The 15,711-nt window shown below is 48.7% G+C and overlaps 2 protein-coding genes and 1 pseudogene across 2 annotated transcripts in view; 1 reads left to right on the top strand and 2 right to left on the bottom strand.

Moving 5' to 3' along the window:
* Positions 1 to 15,711, top strand: part of LOC147091868 (uncharacterized) — an 82,967-nt gene that overhangs the window by 40,408 nt on the left and 26,848 nt on the right. The window lies entirely within an intron of this gene.
* LOC147091870 (histone H1.4-like) lies at positions 3,003 to 3,897 on the bottom strand. Its single transcript, XM_085976461.1, has 2 exons — positions 3,538 to 3,897; positions 3,003 to 3,281 (listed from the first exon to the last, which is right to left on the bottom strand). The coding sequence occupies exons 1-2, from the start codon at positions 3,895 to 3,897 to the stop codon at positions 3,003 to 3,005; spliced, it is 639 nt and encodes a 212-aa protein (XP_085832587.1).
* On the bottom strand, positions 4,391 to 5,880 carry LOC147091869 (histone H2B type 1-A-like; annotated as a pseudogene).

Below are 15,711 nucleotides of genomic sequence, written 5' to 3'. Positions count from 1 at the left end.
TTTAATTTCATTTTAGCTTTTCAGTGACCTGCTTATAAATGAGTGCTTTGTACAAAACAGGGCAGTGACAATGCATCATTTTGTTATATATTTGTTAAATTTCAATCTATTTTCTATTAACGATATACTGTATTACAAAAACACACCAGCAAAATCTGAACATACGACAAAAAAATGAAAGTGAGGGTTAAATAAAGAAAGGATGATAAAACATTTTTTTAAAGAGTTTCGTTCTTTATGCTGTCCATATTTCAAATGTCATTCGGCAAATGAAAATAAATAGTCCCTTCTGGATCTGGTGAGTGGCTCTGAAAAGAGCCTTTGGGTTGAGTTTTTAAGGTGGGAGGAACGAGAGGCTTTATTTACAGCTGGTGTATTTGGTGACAGTTTTCGTCCCCTCCGAGACGGCGTGCTTGGCCAGTTCCCCGGGCAGCAGGAGGCGGACGGCGGTCTGGATCTCCCGGCCGGGAGGAGATGGACCGGCGTGCTTGGCCAGTTCCCCGGGCAGCAGGAGGCGGACGGCGGTCTGGATCTCCCGGCTGGGAGGAGATGGTCCGGCGTGCTTGGCCAGTTCCCCGGGCAGCAGGAGGCGGACGGCGGTCTGGATCTCCCGGCCGGGAGGAGATGGTCTGGCGTTTGGTGCACTCTTTTGGTTGGTGCTTAAACAAATTGACTGTAAATTAACAAAAGTTCAAATAAAACTTAAACAAATCAAATTAAAATTTGGTGGTCCGGGTTGATGATGCACTCCAGTCCCCGCGCCACCCACCAGTCGCGGAAGTACTCAAGCGTGCCGGCAGACACCACGTGCTCCATCTCCAGGGCCACCCAGGCGCGAACATGGCCGCGGAAGAGAGGCAGGCAATCTGGCTGGACGACCCACTCGACCGCCGCTGCCTGGACCAATTGATGGCTTTTTTAGCCAGGCCCAGGAGCAGGCCTACAAGGAGGTCCTCCAACCTGCCCGCTCCCCTCCGCACCGGGTGGCCGTAGATCAAGAGCGTGGGACTGAAGTGCAACCAAAAATCGAGGAGCAGCCCCTTCAGGTAATGAAAGAGGGGCTGCAACCTCTCACACTCCATATATACGTGGAACACTGACTCCTCCAGGCATGGCGTTTGGTGTAATGGATCAGGCGGGAGGCCTCGCAGGACTCTGAGTGATTGATAGGGAATAAGGCGGACGTCGACCCTTTATACCAGAGGCGAGAAGAAGCTCTCCCGGTTTACCCTTACACAGTCATTCAGGTGAAATCTTCAGTTCGGGTGGATATAAGTCCCGTAGCAGTAATTGAAGAAGAAAAAGGTGTCTCCGTGTCCCAACCACCTTTGTAAGGATATGAAGGGATACGGAGCTAAGGTGGGTACATGGAGTTGAGGTACAGATCAGCCATGATCTAATTGAATGGCAGAGCAGACTGGAAGGGCTGAATGGCCAACTCCTGTTCCTATGTCACCAACATTTCACAACTCAGCCAACACCACCTAAAACACATTGTCTGGCTGTTCCTTCATTGAAGAGTAATCTTAGGTTGTCAGGTGTTTTGGGATGTCCAGAGGATTTGAAAGGCACTATATAATTTGAAGTCGTGGCATGGGAGAGCTTGTAAACACCCGAGGGGTTTTGAATTCACAGGAGAGCGGATGTTTGAGAAGGCCACGTCCTATCAATAGCGATAATCAGAGGGCTGCCTACCGCAAGTTTGGGCAGAGATCATGCACATTAGATCTGCGGCCGCCGTGCCCAAGAAGATCCAACAGGCAATAAGCAGCATTTTCATTTCAATGCGTTGATGCAGCAGGTCATGTCATTTAGATGTCGATGCTGTTTTGTGGCCTTTACCCCATAGGTTCTATTAATTTCGGCCATGGTCACGGAGCTGTACTTTTGAAAATAAACATTTGAAAGGATCACCTGCAACTTCCATTCTCAAGCGTTGTGTTGAATGTTGCTGATAGGTTGTGGGGCTACTCATCGATCTGGGTCTGCACAATCACACACTGGTTCTTGGTGACCAAATCCTATTACCTGGGATGTTGGGAAGTCCCAAACATTTCACCAGTACGTTGGAGACCACATTCTAAAATTCCATGTGTTTATAAGTAGGGCCACCTGGTTTATGGTGCCTGAATTTTAGTACCACGTTTTGTAGGAATTTCCCCAGCATTTTGGAGGTTGTATTCTGCGATACCATCCGTTTCTTTACGTTAAAAAATGTAAATTGGTGGTCTTGACAAAGACAATCTCAGCTCGGCTATTAAAAGTGTATCGGAAGCACACAATGGAAGCGAAAATAGCTCATTATTGTTGTTTCAACGTTGATTCTTACACATTCAAGTGGCGAAGACGACTGACCTACCGAAATCGTGTCACTAACTAACAGAATTTAAATGCTATCTACAAGGCATCGCCACAACCGCAGGAGTTCATAAAGACGTTTATAGTTTCACGATATGCCCATTGCAATAAATACTTGCAGCAACAATCATCAGCTGCACGACAGGATTGGATTTCAACCATTTATAATTTTCAGATAGTCTCATTGCTGAAGCGAGAAATATAACAAAATGAACAATTTGAGGCAAAAGCTGCGGTTGCGGAGCTGGCTGAGGACTGTTGAAAGTGGCGCCAAGGCTGAGGACTCCTGGTCTTCCGATTCTCCCGCCCTACAATCTATCACAGCTCTGCTGCTGTCAATTTAACCACCTTTAAAATAGGAGTTAAAAACCAATATTGGTTCATATATTATATTATTCCTGGAAGGTATACTTCAGGAATTAAAACTCAATCGAATTTTTAATAATTTCCAGTTTTGTAATGGGGAAATAATTGGTTTTCTATTTTTCAATAAGGATGATTTTGGTCTTATACCATCGGGTCAATTGCAATGTTCCTTTTTTCACACACCCAACCCTCCGGTCCGGCTCTTTGTGAATGTTTTTTGTGGCTCTGAAAAGAGCCGTTTGATATTGAAGGTATTCATCCTCTGATTGGTCTCCCCTTCAGGAGCTGTCCTCTTGGTCTGAGCAAACTTGGCTTTCTTTCTCCGAAAGGGAGGTCTCCTCCTGAGCGGGGGTTTGGTCCGCTTCCTGCTCCGGTTGTTTGGCCAGCTTTCTCGGCTTGGCACGCTGGCGTTTGCCTTTCCCTTCAGCCCTGGCCGCCTTCCTGCCCTTGGGTTTGCGGGCGGTGGCCCTCCTCGCCCCCTTCCTGGTGGCGCCCTGTTTCTTGGTCTTCCTGGGCGAGCCTCTGCTCCTGGGCGCCGCTTTCCTGACCACACCTTGCTTCATAAGAACATAAGAACATAAGAAATAGGAGCAGGAGTAGGCCAATCGGCCCCTCGAGTCTGCTCCGCCATTCAGTAAGATCATGGCTGATCTGATCCTAACTGCCAATCCACTATCACAGAACCATCTACTGCATCTAACAGAATTAGACACACAAAATAGGAGCAGGATCAGGCTACACGGCCCCTGAGCCCGCTCCGCTAACCACAGGGCGATGACCGATCCGAACCTAGACTCATGTCCAAATCCTCCTCCTCCTCCTGCTCCTTTCCCTGGCGGCAGCGGCGGGCTCCCTCTTGGGTTTCTCCTCCTCCTCCCGGTCACCCCACCTCTTGCTGAGCCTGAAGGATCCCGAGGCACCGGTGCCGGTGGGCTGCAGCAGTGAGCCTTTGGTCACCAGGCTCCGGGCCGCCTGGTGGACCCACCAGTTGTTTCTGGCCACGTCAGAGCCGCGGCCCGAGAGGACCTTCTTGAGAGCCGAGAGCCCCCGGCACTCCTTGGTGTCCACCACCGCCTCCAGGAACTGCTGGGACACGGTGGCGCCGGGTCTCCTGGCCGGGGGTGCAGTCCTGATCTTCCTCCTGGTGTTCCTGGCAGGGAGAGTGTCGGCCATGGCTTGGGCTGGGACCTGTTCTCTCTCTCTCTCTCTCTCTATCTCAGTATGTGTTGGGGGATGAAGAGTTTCCAGCAGCCCGCGCTATTTAACCAGGCGAACCAGACGCTGCAGAGCCAAAGGTCTCATCTCCTGAAAAATGCCTTCCAACAAAACACAAAACAAAGTCGCCTTCTTTCCAAAGCGTGTATCACCTCAGAGCGATGATATATCCCCAGAGACATTCTCTCTCGCTCTTTACGGAGGTCACTGACCATCATCAAAGACCCTACCCACCGCAGCCACAGTCTGTTCGCCCTCCTGCCATTTGGGAGATGCTACAGATGCATTCGCACCCGAACGACCAGATTTAGGAACAGCTTCTTTCCCAGGGCTGTCGTCCTACTGAACTCCACAAATAAACTCTAAAGCCTGCACATCTGCCAATGCACTTTATTATGTTTATGTTTATGTATTACAAGTCAAATGAATGTCGAATGTTAAATGTCTTAATCTAAATGTACACTCTCGGGAGCCGCAAGCCTACATTTCATTGTACTGCACTTGTGCACTAACAATGACAATAAAGTTGATTATTATTATTATTAAGTTCTTCTGAATCTTATGTTTTTTTCATGTATCTTTAGCTCAACTCTCTGTAAAGACTTGAGCGTCTCTTCATCTCTTTCCCCCGTGAAGCGTCTTGGGACGTGTTTCGACCTTAAATGTCGTTTGTAAATGCGAGTTGTGCAGATTTCTTGATCTGGGGAAATGTGTCCGTCTTATCTCCTACTCCAAGTCGCGGTCTCAATGATTTCTTGTCTCCAAGTTCTCCCCTTCCCTGTACAAAACAAAGGTCTTCCTAAACCGAAATGTGGCGTCACTGAACATTAATGCTTGAGCGACCTCCTATTTTACCCGCTTTTTTCCACAATATTGGCGGTCCGGCAACATTGATCTTCGCTGTACTCCTGGGTTTCAATATCAAGAGTAAATTCTTCAACTGGCAGGGAAGAGCCTTGGTTTCAACCGAAATCCTTGTTCTCGGAGTTATTGAGCACCGATTGCCCCCTTCCCCGTGAATTCCCCAATCTCTTCAGGGACTTATACTCACAAGTAAGAAATGCGAATTAAAACAGCTTTCATAAATAGAACGCACCACATGTAGATGGATGAACCGGATGATTAATTTGGCAATTCATTGCATTAACATACAGCCTAACAGAAGTATTTGTTCAGGGGTCTCGGTTTTGTTTTATAGCTCCGTTTTAAGGCTTTGCGAAGTGGCTCTTAAAAGAGCCGTTTGGTGATTTAATTGCAGGTTTTATTTTGGGAGGGGGACTCTACTTGGAGCTGGTGTATTTGGTGACCGCCTTGGTCCCCTCCGAGACGGCGTGCTTGGCCAGTTCCCCGGGCAGCAGGAGGCGGATGGCGGTCTGGATCTCCCGGCCGGGAGGAGATGGTCTGGCGTTTGGTGTAATGGATCAGGCGGGAGGCCTCGCAGGCGATGCGCTCGAAGATGTCGGTGAGGAACGAGTTGATGACACTCATGGCCTTGGAGGAGATGCCGGTGTCGGGGTGGACCTGCTTCAGCACCCTGTAGATGTAGATGCTGTAACTCTGCTTCCTGCTCCTCCTGTGCTTCCTGTCCCCTCTCCTGGTCATTTTCATGGCGGTTTTCTTCGAACCCTTCTTGGTGACGGCGCCCTTGACACCGGCTGTGGTGGAACTGGTGGAAACAGCAGCAGCAGTCGGCATGGCAAGCCCTTCAATTCCTTCTCCACCTCGACTGGTTAATAAAAACACAAAGCAACATCGAACTGCAGCCCGCAACCCCTCCTTTATATACACAGCTTTATGCTAATGACGGATGCCAAATTGTCTATTCCAATTGGCTGATCCTTGACATACCACATGTTCAGTCTGCACAAATCACAGTCACCTATCAAGTTTTTTTTGCCAGAAGCCGCTGCCACGCAAGGAATGGGGAAACCTTAATTTGCTGGAGCAAAACCCCGAAGCTATATATATATATATAAAATCTCATACTCTCATGTGACACGTCCACAGTAAATGTCTGATGCGAAATAAATTCATTCGAGCCACAACAATTCTGGAACTCCCCATAATATACAAATTAGACGGGTCCCAGAAACTACAAAAGAGATTGTCTAAGAAAAAAATATATGCACTTAATCGCTTCTGTTTAAAAAGGCCACTGCAATATTAGCTATTTACTGAAATCCTTATGGCATAGTACACAAATGCTGAACCTGAGGCAATTTATTTGGTATTTAAAAAGATTCTCGGGATGTAGGCATCGCTGGCAAGGCCAGCTTGTATTGCCCATCCCTAGTCGCCCTTGAGGAGGAGGTGGTGAGCCGCCCCCTTGAACCGCTGCAGTCCGTGTGGTGAAGGTACTCCCACAGTGCTGTTAGGGAGGGAGTTCCAGGATTTTGACCCAGTGACGATGCAGGATCGGCGATATATTTCTAAGTCAGGATGGTGTGTGACTTGGACGGGAACTTGGAGGTGGTGGTGTTCCCGTGCGCCTGCCGCCCTTGTCCTTCTAGGTGGAAGAGGTCGCGGGTCTGGGAGATGCTGCCGAAGAAGCCTTGGCGAGTTGCTGCAGTGCATCTTGTCGATGGTCCACACTGGAGAGTATTCCATCACACTCCTGACTTGTGCCTTGTAGATGGTGGAAAGGCTTGGAGTCAGGAAGTGAGACACTCACTGCAGAATACGCTGGAAACATGAGGTAAAGTAGGGCGACATGGATGATCGTATGGAGCAGAAACACCAACACAATTCCAACTCTTAATCCAATGACTACCAATCATTTCTGTGACTATTTTTTCTCCAACTCATTCTAGTCTGCAAGATGCTTCACGACGGCCGCAGCTGGTTGCAAAGGCTCCCGAGAGCTGGAGGACAACCGCCAGGATCATTCGAAGATTCTCGGGTTTATCGGCCGCAGCAATGATTTAAAAATAAAGATATTTATTGTATAATTCTGGAACAACCTCTTTCATCTGAAGGGCGTGGTGGCTCTGAAAAGAGCCTGTTGTTTCGGTTCACACGGGTAGTATTTCTGTTTTGGGGTTTTCAGTCTTGCCCGTGGGGCTGCTGCCGCCTTCTGGTCTCGGCAGCTCCCGGGCTTCCTGCCCCTGGAGGGGACCTGGGGCCCCCGACGGCTCCCGGGTCGCCCGATGGGCCTCGCCCCCTGGCGGACCCCGCCCGCCCTCTTCTCGGCCTTTCTCCGGCGGGCGGCAGCAGCAGCAGGATCACCGCCCCCGGCCTCCTTCCTCCTCTGCCCCTGGGCTTGTTCTTGCCGGCCGGCCGCACCAGCGAGCCCTCGGTCACCAGGCTCCGCACCGCCTGCTTCACCCGCCAGTTGACGCGCGGCATGTCGTAACCGGCGGCCGACAGCGCCTGCTTGACGGCGGCCAGCGACAGGCCGCGCCGCTCCCTGGAAGCCGCCACCGCCTGCAGGATGTGGCCCGACACCGTGGGCCCGCCCGCCGGCCGCGCCTTGGGCTGGGCTCCTCCTCTTCCTGGCCTTGCGGCCTCGGGCCGGGCCTTTGGTCTGGTCGCCCGAAGCCATTTTATTTTTTCGCTCACTCAGCGCCTCCCCCCCTCCTCCGGCCGCTCCGCGCTCCTCACCGCGCCGAGTCCAGCTGCTCCGCTCAGCGCCTCCCCCCCTCCTCCGGCTGCTCCGCGCTCCTCACCGCGCCGAGTCCAGCTGCCGAGCGGCGGCGGCGGCCGCGCCTTTTGTAAGCTCAAGGCGGACGGTCCAGAGGCAACTCCTCCACCGGGACCCGGCGCGTGGCCGAGCGCCGCCTGCGACTCTTTCTGTGTGAGTGTGAGCGTGGAAAGATTTGGTTGCATTCTTCAAACCTTCAACCCCTCCCTCTCCCTAGGCGGGTGCATTCCTTTTGGTTGCATTCTTCAAACCTTCAACCCCTCCCTCTCCTGAGGCGGGTGCATCCCTTTTGGTTGCATTCTTCAAACCTACAACCCCTCTTTCACCCGAGGTGGTGCATCCATTACATTAACCATGCGAACTAAACTTTGAATTCGGGTTTGCCTCACACCGATTACTCCATTCCGCGACCGGTGGGCGCTGCGGGGACTGGAGTGCATTATCAACCCGGACAATCAAATTTTAATTTAATTTATTAAGTTTTATTTAAAGTTTTATTAATTTACAGACATTTTGTTTAAGTACCCAATCAAAAGAGTACACCGATTACTCCTCAGATAACGAAGCAGTCCCTGCCCGCCTGCAGCAAGACCCTGACAACATTCAGGATTGGGCTGATAATTGACAAGTGCCAGACAATGACCAGCTCCAACAAGAGAGAGAGCCTAGCCACCTCCCCTTGACATGCAATGGGACAGCATTCTTCAAACCTACAACCCAACACCCACCTCCCCTCAATGGGCAGGCGCATCAAATTTGGCTGCATTCTTCAAACTTTCAATACCCCCCTCCCCCTCCCTGGGCGGGTGCATCCGATCTGGTTGCGCTCTTCAAACTTTGAATTCGGGCTTGTCTTACACCAATTACTCCTCAGGCAATGAAGCAGTCCTTGCCCGCATGCAGCAAGACCTGGACAGCATTCAGGCTTCGGCTGATAAGTGGCTAGTAACATTCGCAACTCACAAGTTTCAGGCAATGACCATTTCCAACAAGAGAGAGTCTAGCCACCTCCCCTTGACATTCAACGGGATTATCATCACGTCACAGTTCAAGAAGGCAGCTCAAGGGCAATTAGGGATGGGCAATAAATGCCGGCCTTATCAGTGACGCCCACATCCCATGAATGAATAATAAAAAAAGATTGAACCATATTTTAAAACACGTCACAACAGGATTAAACAGCCTATTACTCAGCATACAGCAAACAAAGTCTATTTAACAAACTACAGGAAACATAACTCATGATCGAAACTACAGCAAAGTCTCCCGATAATAGTGAGTTTATTTCTCCAATGAAATGCCGTGAGTGGAGGATAGTTCCATAATAGAAATGATATGCTTAAAATTAATCCCAGTCATTTACAGCTGTGTGGTCTCCAGGCATGATTGATGCAGGTATTTCCGAATCATCTCCATTCTGCCTGGTGCTTGAAATATCATTATATGCAGTCATGTGAAAATCGTGTTTCCTACATTACAACAGCGACTGCACTTCAAAATACTTCATTGGCTGTACAGCACTTTGAGACATCCTGAGGTGGTGAAAGGTGCTGAGGACGGTGTCAGGGATGCTTAAGTCCATTCCAACTGAACTTGCTCCCGGTGCAGTCCCACATTGCCCCGCCTGCCATTCACCACGATGCCACCATGCTCCATGAGATGGAAGAAATCATGAGCAACATCGACCTTCCCATTCACAAAGACTGGATAAACCCACCACGAAGGCGCTGAAAGTTGCACCGGCCATTCTGGGAAACAGCAGCCACTTTTGATGCAGCTGGTATCGACCCACTATCCAGATGGACAGATTCGTGGGATGCATGCAACATAAAGAACCGACACCTCATCACTGACTCAACAGCAGAGGCCCCTGGCTTTGACCTCGCTCAAAGACAGCGGACAGCGCTCAACCCAATCCGCACAGGACATGGACGCTGCGGCCAGCCGCTCCACAAGTGGAAGATGAGGGACGACCCGATGTGCGACTGTGGCCATGAGTCCCAGACCATGGAACACATCACACATGCCCACTAAAGATCTGTTGTGGGAGGCACCTCATTTCTCCGCTCGGCATCTCAGGAGGCCATCGGATGGATGGCCAAACTAGACATCCCATCATAAGCTTTACCCGCCAGACCAAAGCAGTAGTAATGCAAGTCTTTCTTTGTTTCTTTTTCCAGCAACAAATAGTTTTGTTATTAATGTAAAAGGACTTTTATATCGGTGGACAACTGAGGCCATACTAAGACCAGAGGCAGAGACTGAGATCTGGTTCAATGGTCAATATAGAATCTACAGCACAGAAACAGACCATTTGGCCCAACTGCTCGATGCCGATGTTTATACTGCCCACAAACCTCCTACCACTCGAATTGCCCCTTCCCACCCTAGCCCTCTATTCTGCACTGTACTACAGTGTCAGCTGTGGCTCAGTGGGCAGCACACTCGCCTCTGAGTCAGAAGGTTGTGGGTTCAAGTCCCACTCCAGAGACTTGAGCACATAAAACTAGGCTGACACTGCAGTGCAGTGCTGAGGGAGTGCGGCACTGTCGGAGGTGCCGTCTTTCAGATAAGACGTTAAAACCAAGGTCCCGTCTGCCGTCTTAGGTGGATGTAAAAGATCCCATGGCACTATTTCGGAACAGGGGAAGTTCTCTCCAGTGTCCTGGGACCAATACTTATCCCTCAGCCATCATAACAAAAACAGATTATCTGGTCATTATCACGTTGCTGTTTGTGGCAGCTTGCTGTAGGCAAATTGGCTGCCATATTACAACAGTGACGACACTCCAAAAGTACTTCATTGGCTGTAAAGCGCTTTGAGATGTCTGGTGGTCATGAAAGGTGCTATATAAATGCAAGTCTTTCCTTCTTTAGTCCCTTCTCCCTCATGTATGCATCAAGCCTACCTTAAATGCACCGGTGCTCTCTGCTTCAACCATTCCATGTGGCAGCCAGTTCCACATTCTCACCACTCTCTGTGTCAAAATAATCCTCCTGAATTCCTTATTTGATCTGTTAGTGGCTCTCTTATGTTTAAGCCCACTTGTTCTGGACCCACAAGTGGAAACAATTTCTCCACATCCACCCCATAGAACCCCTTCCTAATTTGAAAGACCTTGATCGGGTCTCCTCATAGTCATCACTTCTCCGGAGAAAAGAACCCCAGCCTGCTGATAGTTCCCGTGCTCTCGATTCTGGAAACATTCTTGTAAGTCTTTCCTGCAGTTTTCCCAATGCTTCAGTATCCTTTTTGTAATATGGATACAAGAACAGTACACAGTACTCCAGTGGTGGTCTAACCAAGGTTCTATATAAATTGGCATCTCTGCTTTTTTATTCAATTTCTCCAGCAATGAACCTCAGTAATTTATTTGTACTCTTTATGACCTTATCAAGGTGTGTTACTTCAGTTAGCAATTTATGTACTGTATCTGTATTCCCAGGAATAAGTGGCCTCCTTATTCCACTTACCAAAATGAACCACCTCACACTTAGCTATAGTGAATTTCATTTGCCATTTTTCTGCCCATTCTGCAAGCCTGTTTATATCTTCCTGTGTTTTGGTGTAGCTCCCCACATTATTAGCTCTACCCCCCCCCCAACCTCACCCCAATTTGGTATCAAATTGATCGATTTTTGTTAGGCAAAGTTATTAAGGGTCACAGGAACAAGGTTGGTAGAGGGGGTTGAGATACAGATCAGCCATGATCTCATTGAATGGTGGAACAGGCTCGAGGGGCTGAATGGCCTCCTTCTGTTCCTATATGCCAATCAGCAAATTTCGACTCTAGATCTCCGATTTCTGAGTCTAAATCATTTATATATATATATCTATAAGGTGAACAACGGTGGTCCCTGTAGGACACCACTTCCCATTTTCTGCCAGTCCATGAAACTTCCATTAACTCCTATCCTCCGTTTTATAGCCATCTTTGCTAAAATCACCAATGTTTAGAACGTAAAGGAGACTGGGGAAATTCTCCAATTTTGCATTTTTAGATTCATTATAGATTTTCATGACTACATAAGACCAGGTTAAAATTTGGTCACAAACCAGTACAATGGAAGGATATGCTTTTTGTTCCAATTTCTGCCATTGGAGCTTTTGCCCTGCCAAGCACTACACCTGGGCACTGAAGAAAGCAACCTGGCCTGTTTGTCCAGTTCTCCCCAGGCTGAAGAAGCATGGCAGTCTTGATCTCCCTGGACGGAATGGTTGAGCGTTCGGTATAACAGGCTGAACGAAAAGCCTTGTTTGTGACAAGTTAAAAAAACATGTGATTAAGTAAAGAAAGACTTGCATTTGTGTAGCGCCTTTCATGACCTCAGGATGTTCCAAAGCTCTTTGCAGCTAATGAAATACTTTTGAAGTGTAGTTACTGTTGCAGTGTAGGAAATGCAGCAGCCAATTTGCGCACAGCAAGCTCCCACAAATGGGCAATGTGATAAAGACCAGATAATCTGTTTTTGTTATGTTGATTGAGGGATAAATATTGGCCAGGACACCGGGGATAACTCTCCTGCTCTTGTTCGAAATCGTGGCCCTTGGGATCTATTTACATCCACCTGAGAGAGCAGACGGGGCCTCGGTTTAACGTCTCATCCAAAAGACTGCACCTCCGACAGTGCAGCGCTCCCTCAGCACTGCACTGGAGTGTCAGCCTAGATTGTGTGCTGATGTTTCTGGAGTGGGGGTTCTGAACCCACAACCTTCTGATTCAAGAGGCAAGGGTGCTACCCACAGAGCAACAGCTGAAAGCAGGTCCCTCTCACAAATCACCCCTGCCCTTGCTGACCTACTTTGGCTCCTGGCTCCCTAACACCTCCAATTTAAAAGAAAAGGAATGTTGTATATTAATGCAAGAGGCTTTCAAAACAATAAAAAAAACAATTCAAGATTCCCATGGATTTGGAAGAAATTTCTAACTTAGGAGTGAACCTGCTTTGTTAGTTCATAAATGTCATAAGGCTCAGTCTGGGGGTTGAATCTGGCGAGTCTTCCTGTTATAGAAGTCATCCAATTTTCACTACATTAAATTCAACGGAATGAAAATCGGGCGGTTTAATTAACGGGCAGCCGATCCGCAACAGTCGTTTTACGCCTGAGTGCTAAGGTGAAAATCTAGCCCCTGGGTTTCTCCCCTTACTCTCCATCACGAATATCACCTACTTCCACCCCTGTGGCATCGCCTGCCTCCACCCCTGCCTCAGACCATTTGCTGCTGAAAGTCACATCCGTACCTTTGTCGCCCCCCAGGCACGGCTATTCCAAGGCTCTCCTGGGCAGCCTCCCTTCCTTCATTAGTATGATAGCAAAATACTGCGGATGTTGGAAATCCGAAACAACAACAGTAAATGCTGGAAAAACTCAGCAGGTCAGGCAGCATCCGTGGAGAGAAATTTGAGTTGACGTTTCGGGTCGATAAGGGTTCGACCCGAAACGTCAACTCAAATTTCTCTCCACGGATGTTGCCTGACCTGCTGAGTTTTTTCAGCATTTTCTGTTGTTGTTTCTCCCTTCCTTCATCCTCGGCAAACTTCAGCTGATCCAAGACTCTGCTGCCCGCTTTCTATCCCGCACCAGGTCCCGCTCACAAATCACCCCTGCTCTTGTCGGCCGACATTGGCTCCTGGTTCTCTACCACTTCCAATTTCACAGGAAAGAAAGGAATATGCTGCATATTAACTTAAGAGGTGCACAAAACAACAACAATGTAGTAAAACGTCCCAAGGCGCTTCACAGGAGCGATTATCAAACAACATTTGACAGCGAGCCACATAAGGAGAGATGAGGGTGGATGACCAAAAGCTTGGTCAAAGGGGTAGGTTTTTTGGAGTGTCTTGAAGGAGGAAAGAGAGGTTGAGAGACAGAGAGGTTTAGGGAAACAATGGAAAACAATTACTGAGAAATAGGCCACAAAATATTAATGTTGCATCCATAGACCTTCCTATCTAGCAAAGATTGATTAGTATTGTAAACCATAGTAATCACATGCAATTGGAAATATGGGGAGATGGAGTAACATTTCTATTAGGAATGATTCCTAGTAGTCTTGTCTGTATATTGGCAAGTGGCTGTTTATTCTGTCATTTGCTCTTCTGATTAATTTTTTTGCTGGTAAAGCTGCTGATGGACAACACACATAGAGTGGCCCTTGCATTCTGAAACCCCTGGAGCTACTTTCTAAAGCAAAGGTTTCACCTCAGATCACAATTGGGATTTCACTGATTGCTGGTAGGTGCTCAAGTCTGAGGGTCAGGAGGACTCGGAGAGTAGCCATCTCCCAGTCATTATTATATTAAACCTTTGTGCTTATCAGCGATTACAACACTCTGTGAAAGAGGTGTCTAGGCTGCCTTCATCCAGGTTGCATCTAACTGAAGGCATCTCCCCACCCCCACCCTCCACCCCTGTTAACTTGTGAAAACCCGGGTGAACTGGAAACACCCCACAAAGGCGGAGGGAGGGGGGTGGAGGGAACAGTGGTACAATGGAAAAGTCGTCTGCTGGAAGGACCGAAACATGTAATGGGAGATAAAAACTGGGAAGGACTTCAATAAAGCACAGCTGAAGGAGACAAAACTGTGTCCAAAACAAGGTGTGGCACAAGGAAGATCGATTATATTTCTCTCTCTCTCTCTCCACAGGTGCTGCCCAACCTGCTGCGTATATTCCGTGCAGTTTCTGTTTTATTTCAGATTTGACAGCATTCGCAGTATTTTGCTTATCTCCCCCATGGGTGCAGTTCAATATTGGCTACTTGAGAAGGAACCGGGAGTCCTCATTTTCATCCTGACTCCGCCCATTTATGGGTTTCCAACCTGGTCCGCCAGCATTGTATAAAAGGAGTGTGCGGCGCCAAAACTCTTATTCCCAATTCAATTACTGGGGTTGTTTCTTTTGCAATAGCTTAAGTTTCAGTTATGACTGGCAGAGGGAAAGGGGGCAAGGGGCTGGGCAGCACCGTGGCATTGTGGTTAGCACTGTTGCCTCACAGCGCCAGGGATCCGGGTTCGAATCCGGCCTCGGGTGACTGTCTGTGTGGAGTTTGCACATTCTCCCCGTGTTTGCGTGGGTTTCCTCCGGGTGCTCCGGTTTCCTCCCACAGTCCAAAGATGTGCGGGTTAGGATGATTGGCTATGATAAATTGACCCTAAGTGTTAGGGGGATTAAATACGTGGGGTTACGGGGATAGGGTGGGATATGTGTTGGTGTAGGGGTTATGGGGATCGGGTGGGATATGTGACGGTGCAGGCTCGATGGGCCGAAATGGCCTCTATCTGCACTGTGGGGTTTCTGTGATTCTGTGAAAGGTGGAGTCAAGCTGCACAGCAAAGTCCTTCGTGACAACATCCAGGGTATCACCAAGCCCACCATCCGCCGCCTGGCTCGGCGAGGTGGCGTCAAGCGCATTTCCGGTCTCATCTATGAAGAGACCCGGGGTGTGCTGAAGGTCTTCCTAGAGAACATCATCAGAGACTCGGTCACCTACACGGAACACGTGAAGCGCAGGATGGTCACTGCCCTGGACGTGGCGTATGCGCTGAAACACCAGGGGCGGACACTCCATGGATTCGGTGGTTGAAAAGATTAAATTAAAATTATGGATCTGAACCAAAGAAAAAAGGTTCTTTTAATAGCCACCCATTCAATCGACAAGAGGTCTGTGAAATGTAAAAATTCTGGTAAACCTCACTGCGAGATTTGACAATGAGGGGCGTGGCAGGCGTAGGCACAGATAAGAACATAAGAAACAGGAACAGCAGGCGGCCATTTGGCCCTTCGAGCCTGCTCCGCCTCCTCATCTCCACTTTCCTGAACTATCCCCTGATGCCCTTAATATTAAAAAATCTATTTCTCTGTCTTGAATATATTCAATCACTGAGCCTCCTTAGCCCTCTGGGGTAGAGAATTCCAAAGTTTCACAACCCTCTAATGAAGAAATTTCTCACCTCCGTCCTAAATGGCCGACCCCTTATTTTGAGACTGACCCCTGGTTCTAGACTCCCCAGCCAGGGGAAACATCCTCCCTGCATCGACCCTGTCAAGCCCTGTCAGACTTGTGTATGTTGCAATGAGATCACCTCTCAATCTAATAAACTCTAGAGAATATAGGCCTAGTCTCCTC

The sequence above is a fragment of the Somniosus microcephalus genome, unplaced genomic scaffold (assembly GCF_052327205.1).
Source record: "Somniosus microcephalus isolate GS21.2 unplaced genomic scaffold, FLI_Smic_1.0 unresolved_chr3, whole genome shotgun sequence".
NCBI lineage: Eukaryota > Metazoa > Chordata > Chondrichthyes > Squaliformes > Somniosidae > Somniosus > Somniosus microcephalus.
This window is presented reverse-complemented; position numbering and strand designations above follow the sequence as displayed.

What these genes read in the sequence shown, in the direction of transcription:
- LOC147091870 (XM_085976461.1), bottom strand. Translation starts at nt 3,897, where the DNA reads ATGGCCGACACTCTCCCTGCCAGGAACACCAGGAGGAAGATCAGGACT. An exon ending in GGGAAAGGAGCAGGAGGAGG is followed by an intron (nt 3,282 to 3,537) that starts AGGAGGATTTGG and finishes GTTCTTATGAAG; the next exon opens with CAAGGTGTGGTCAGGAAAGC.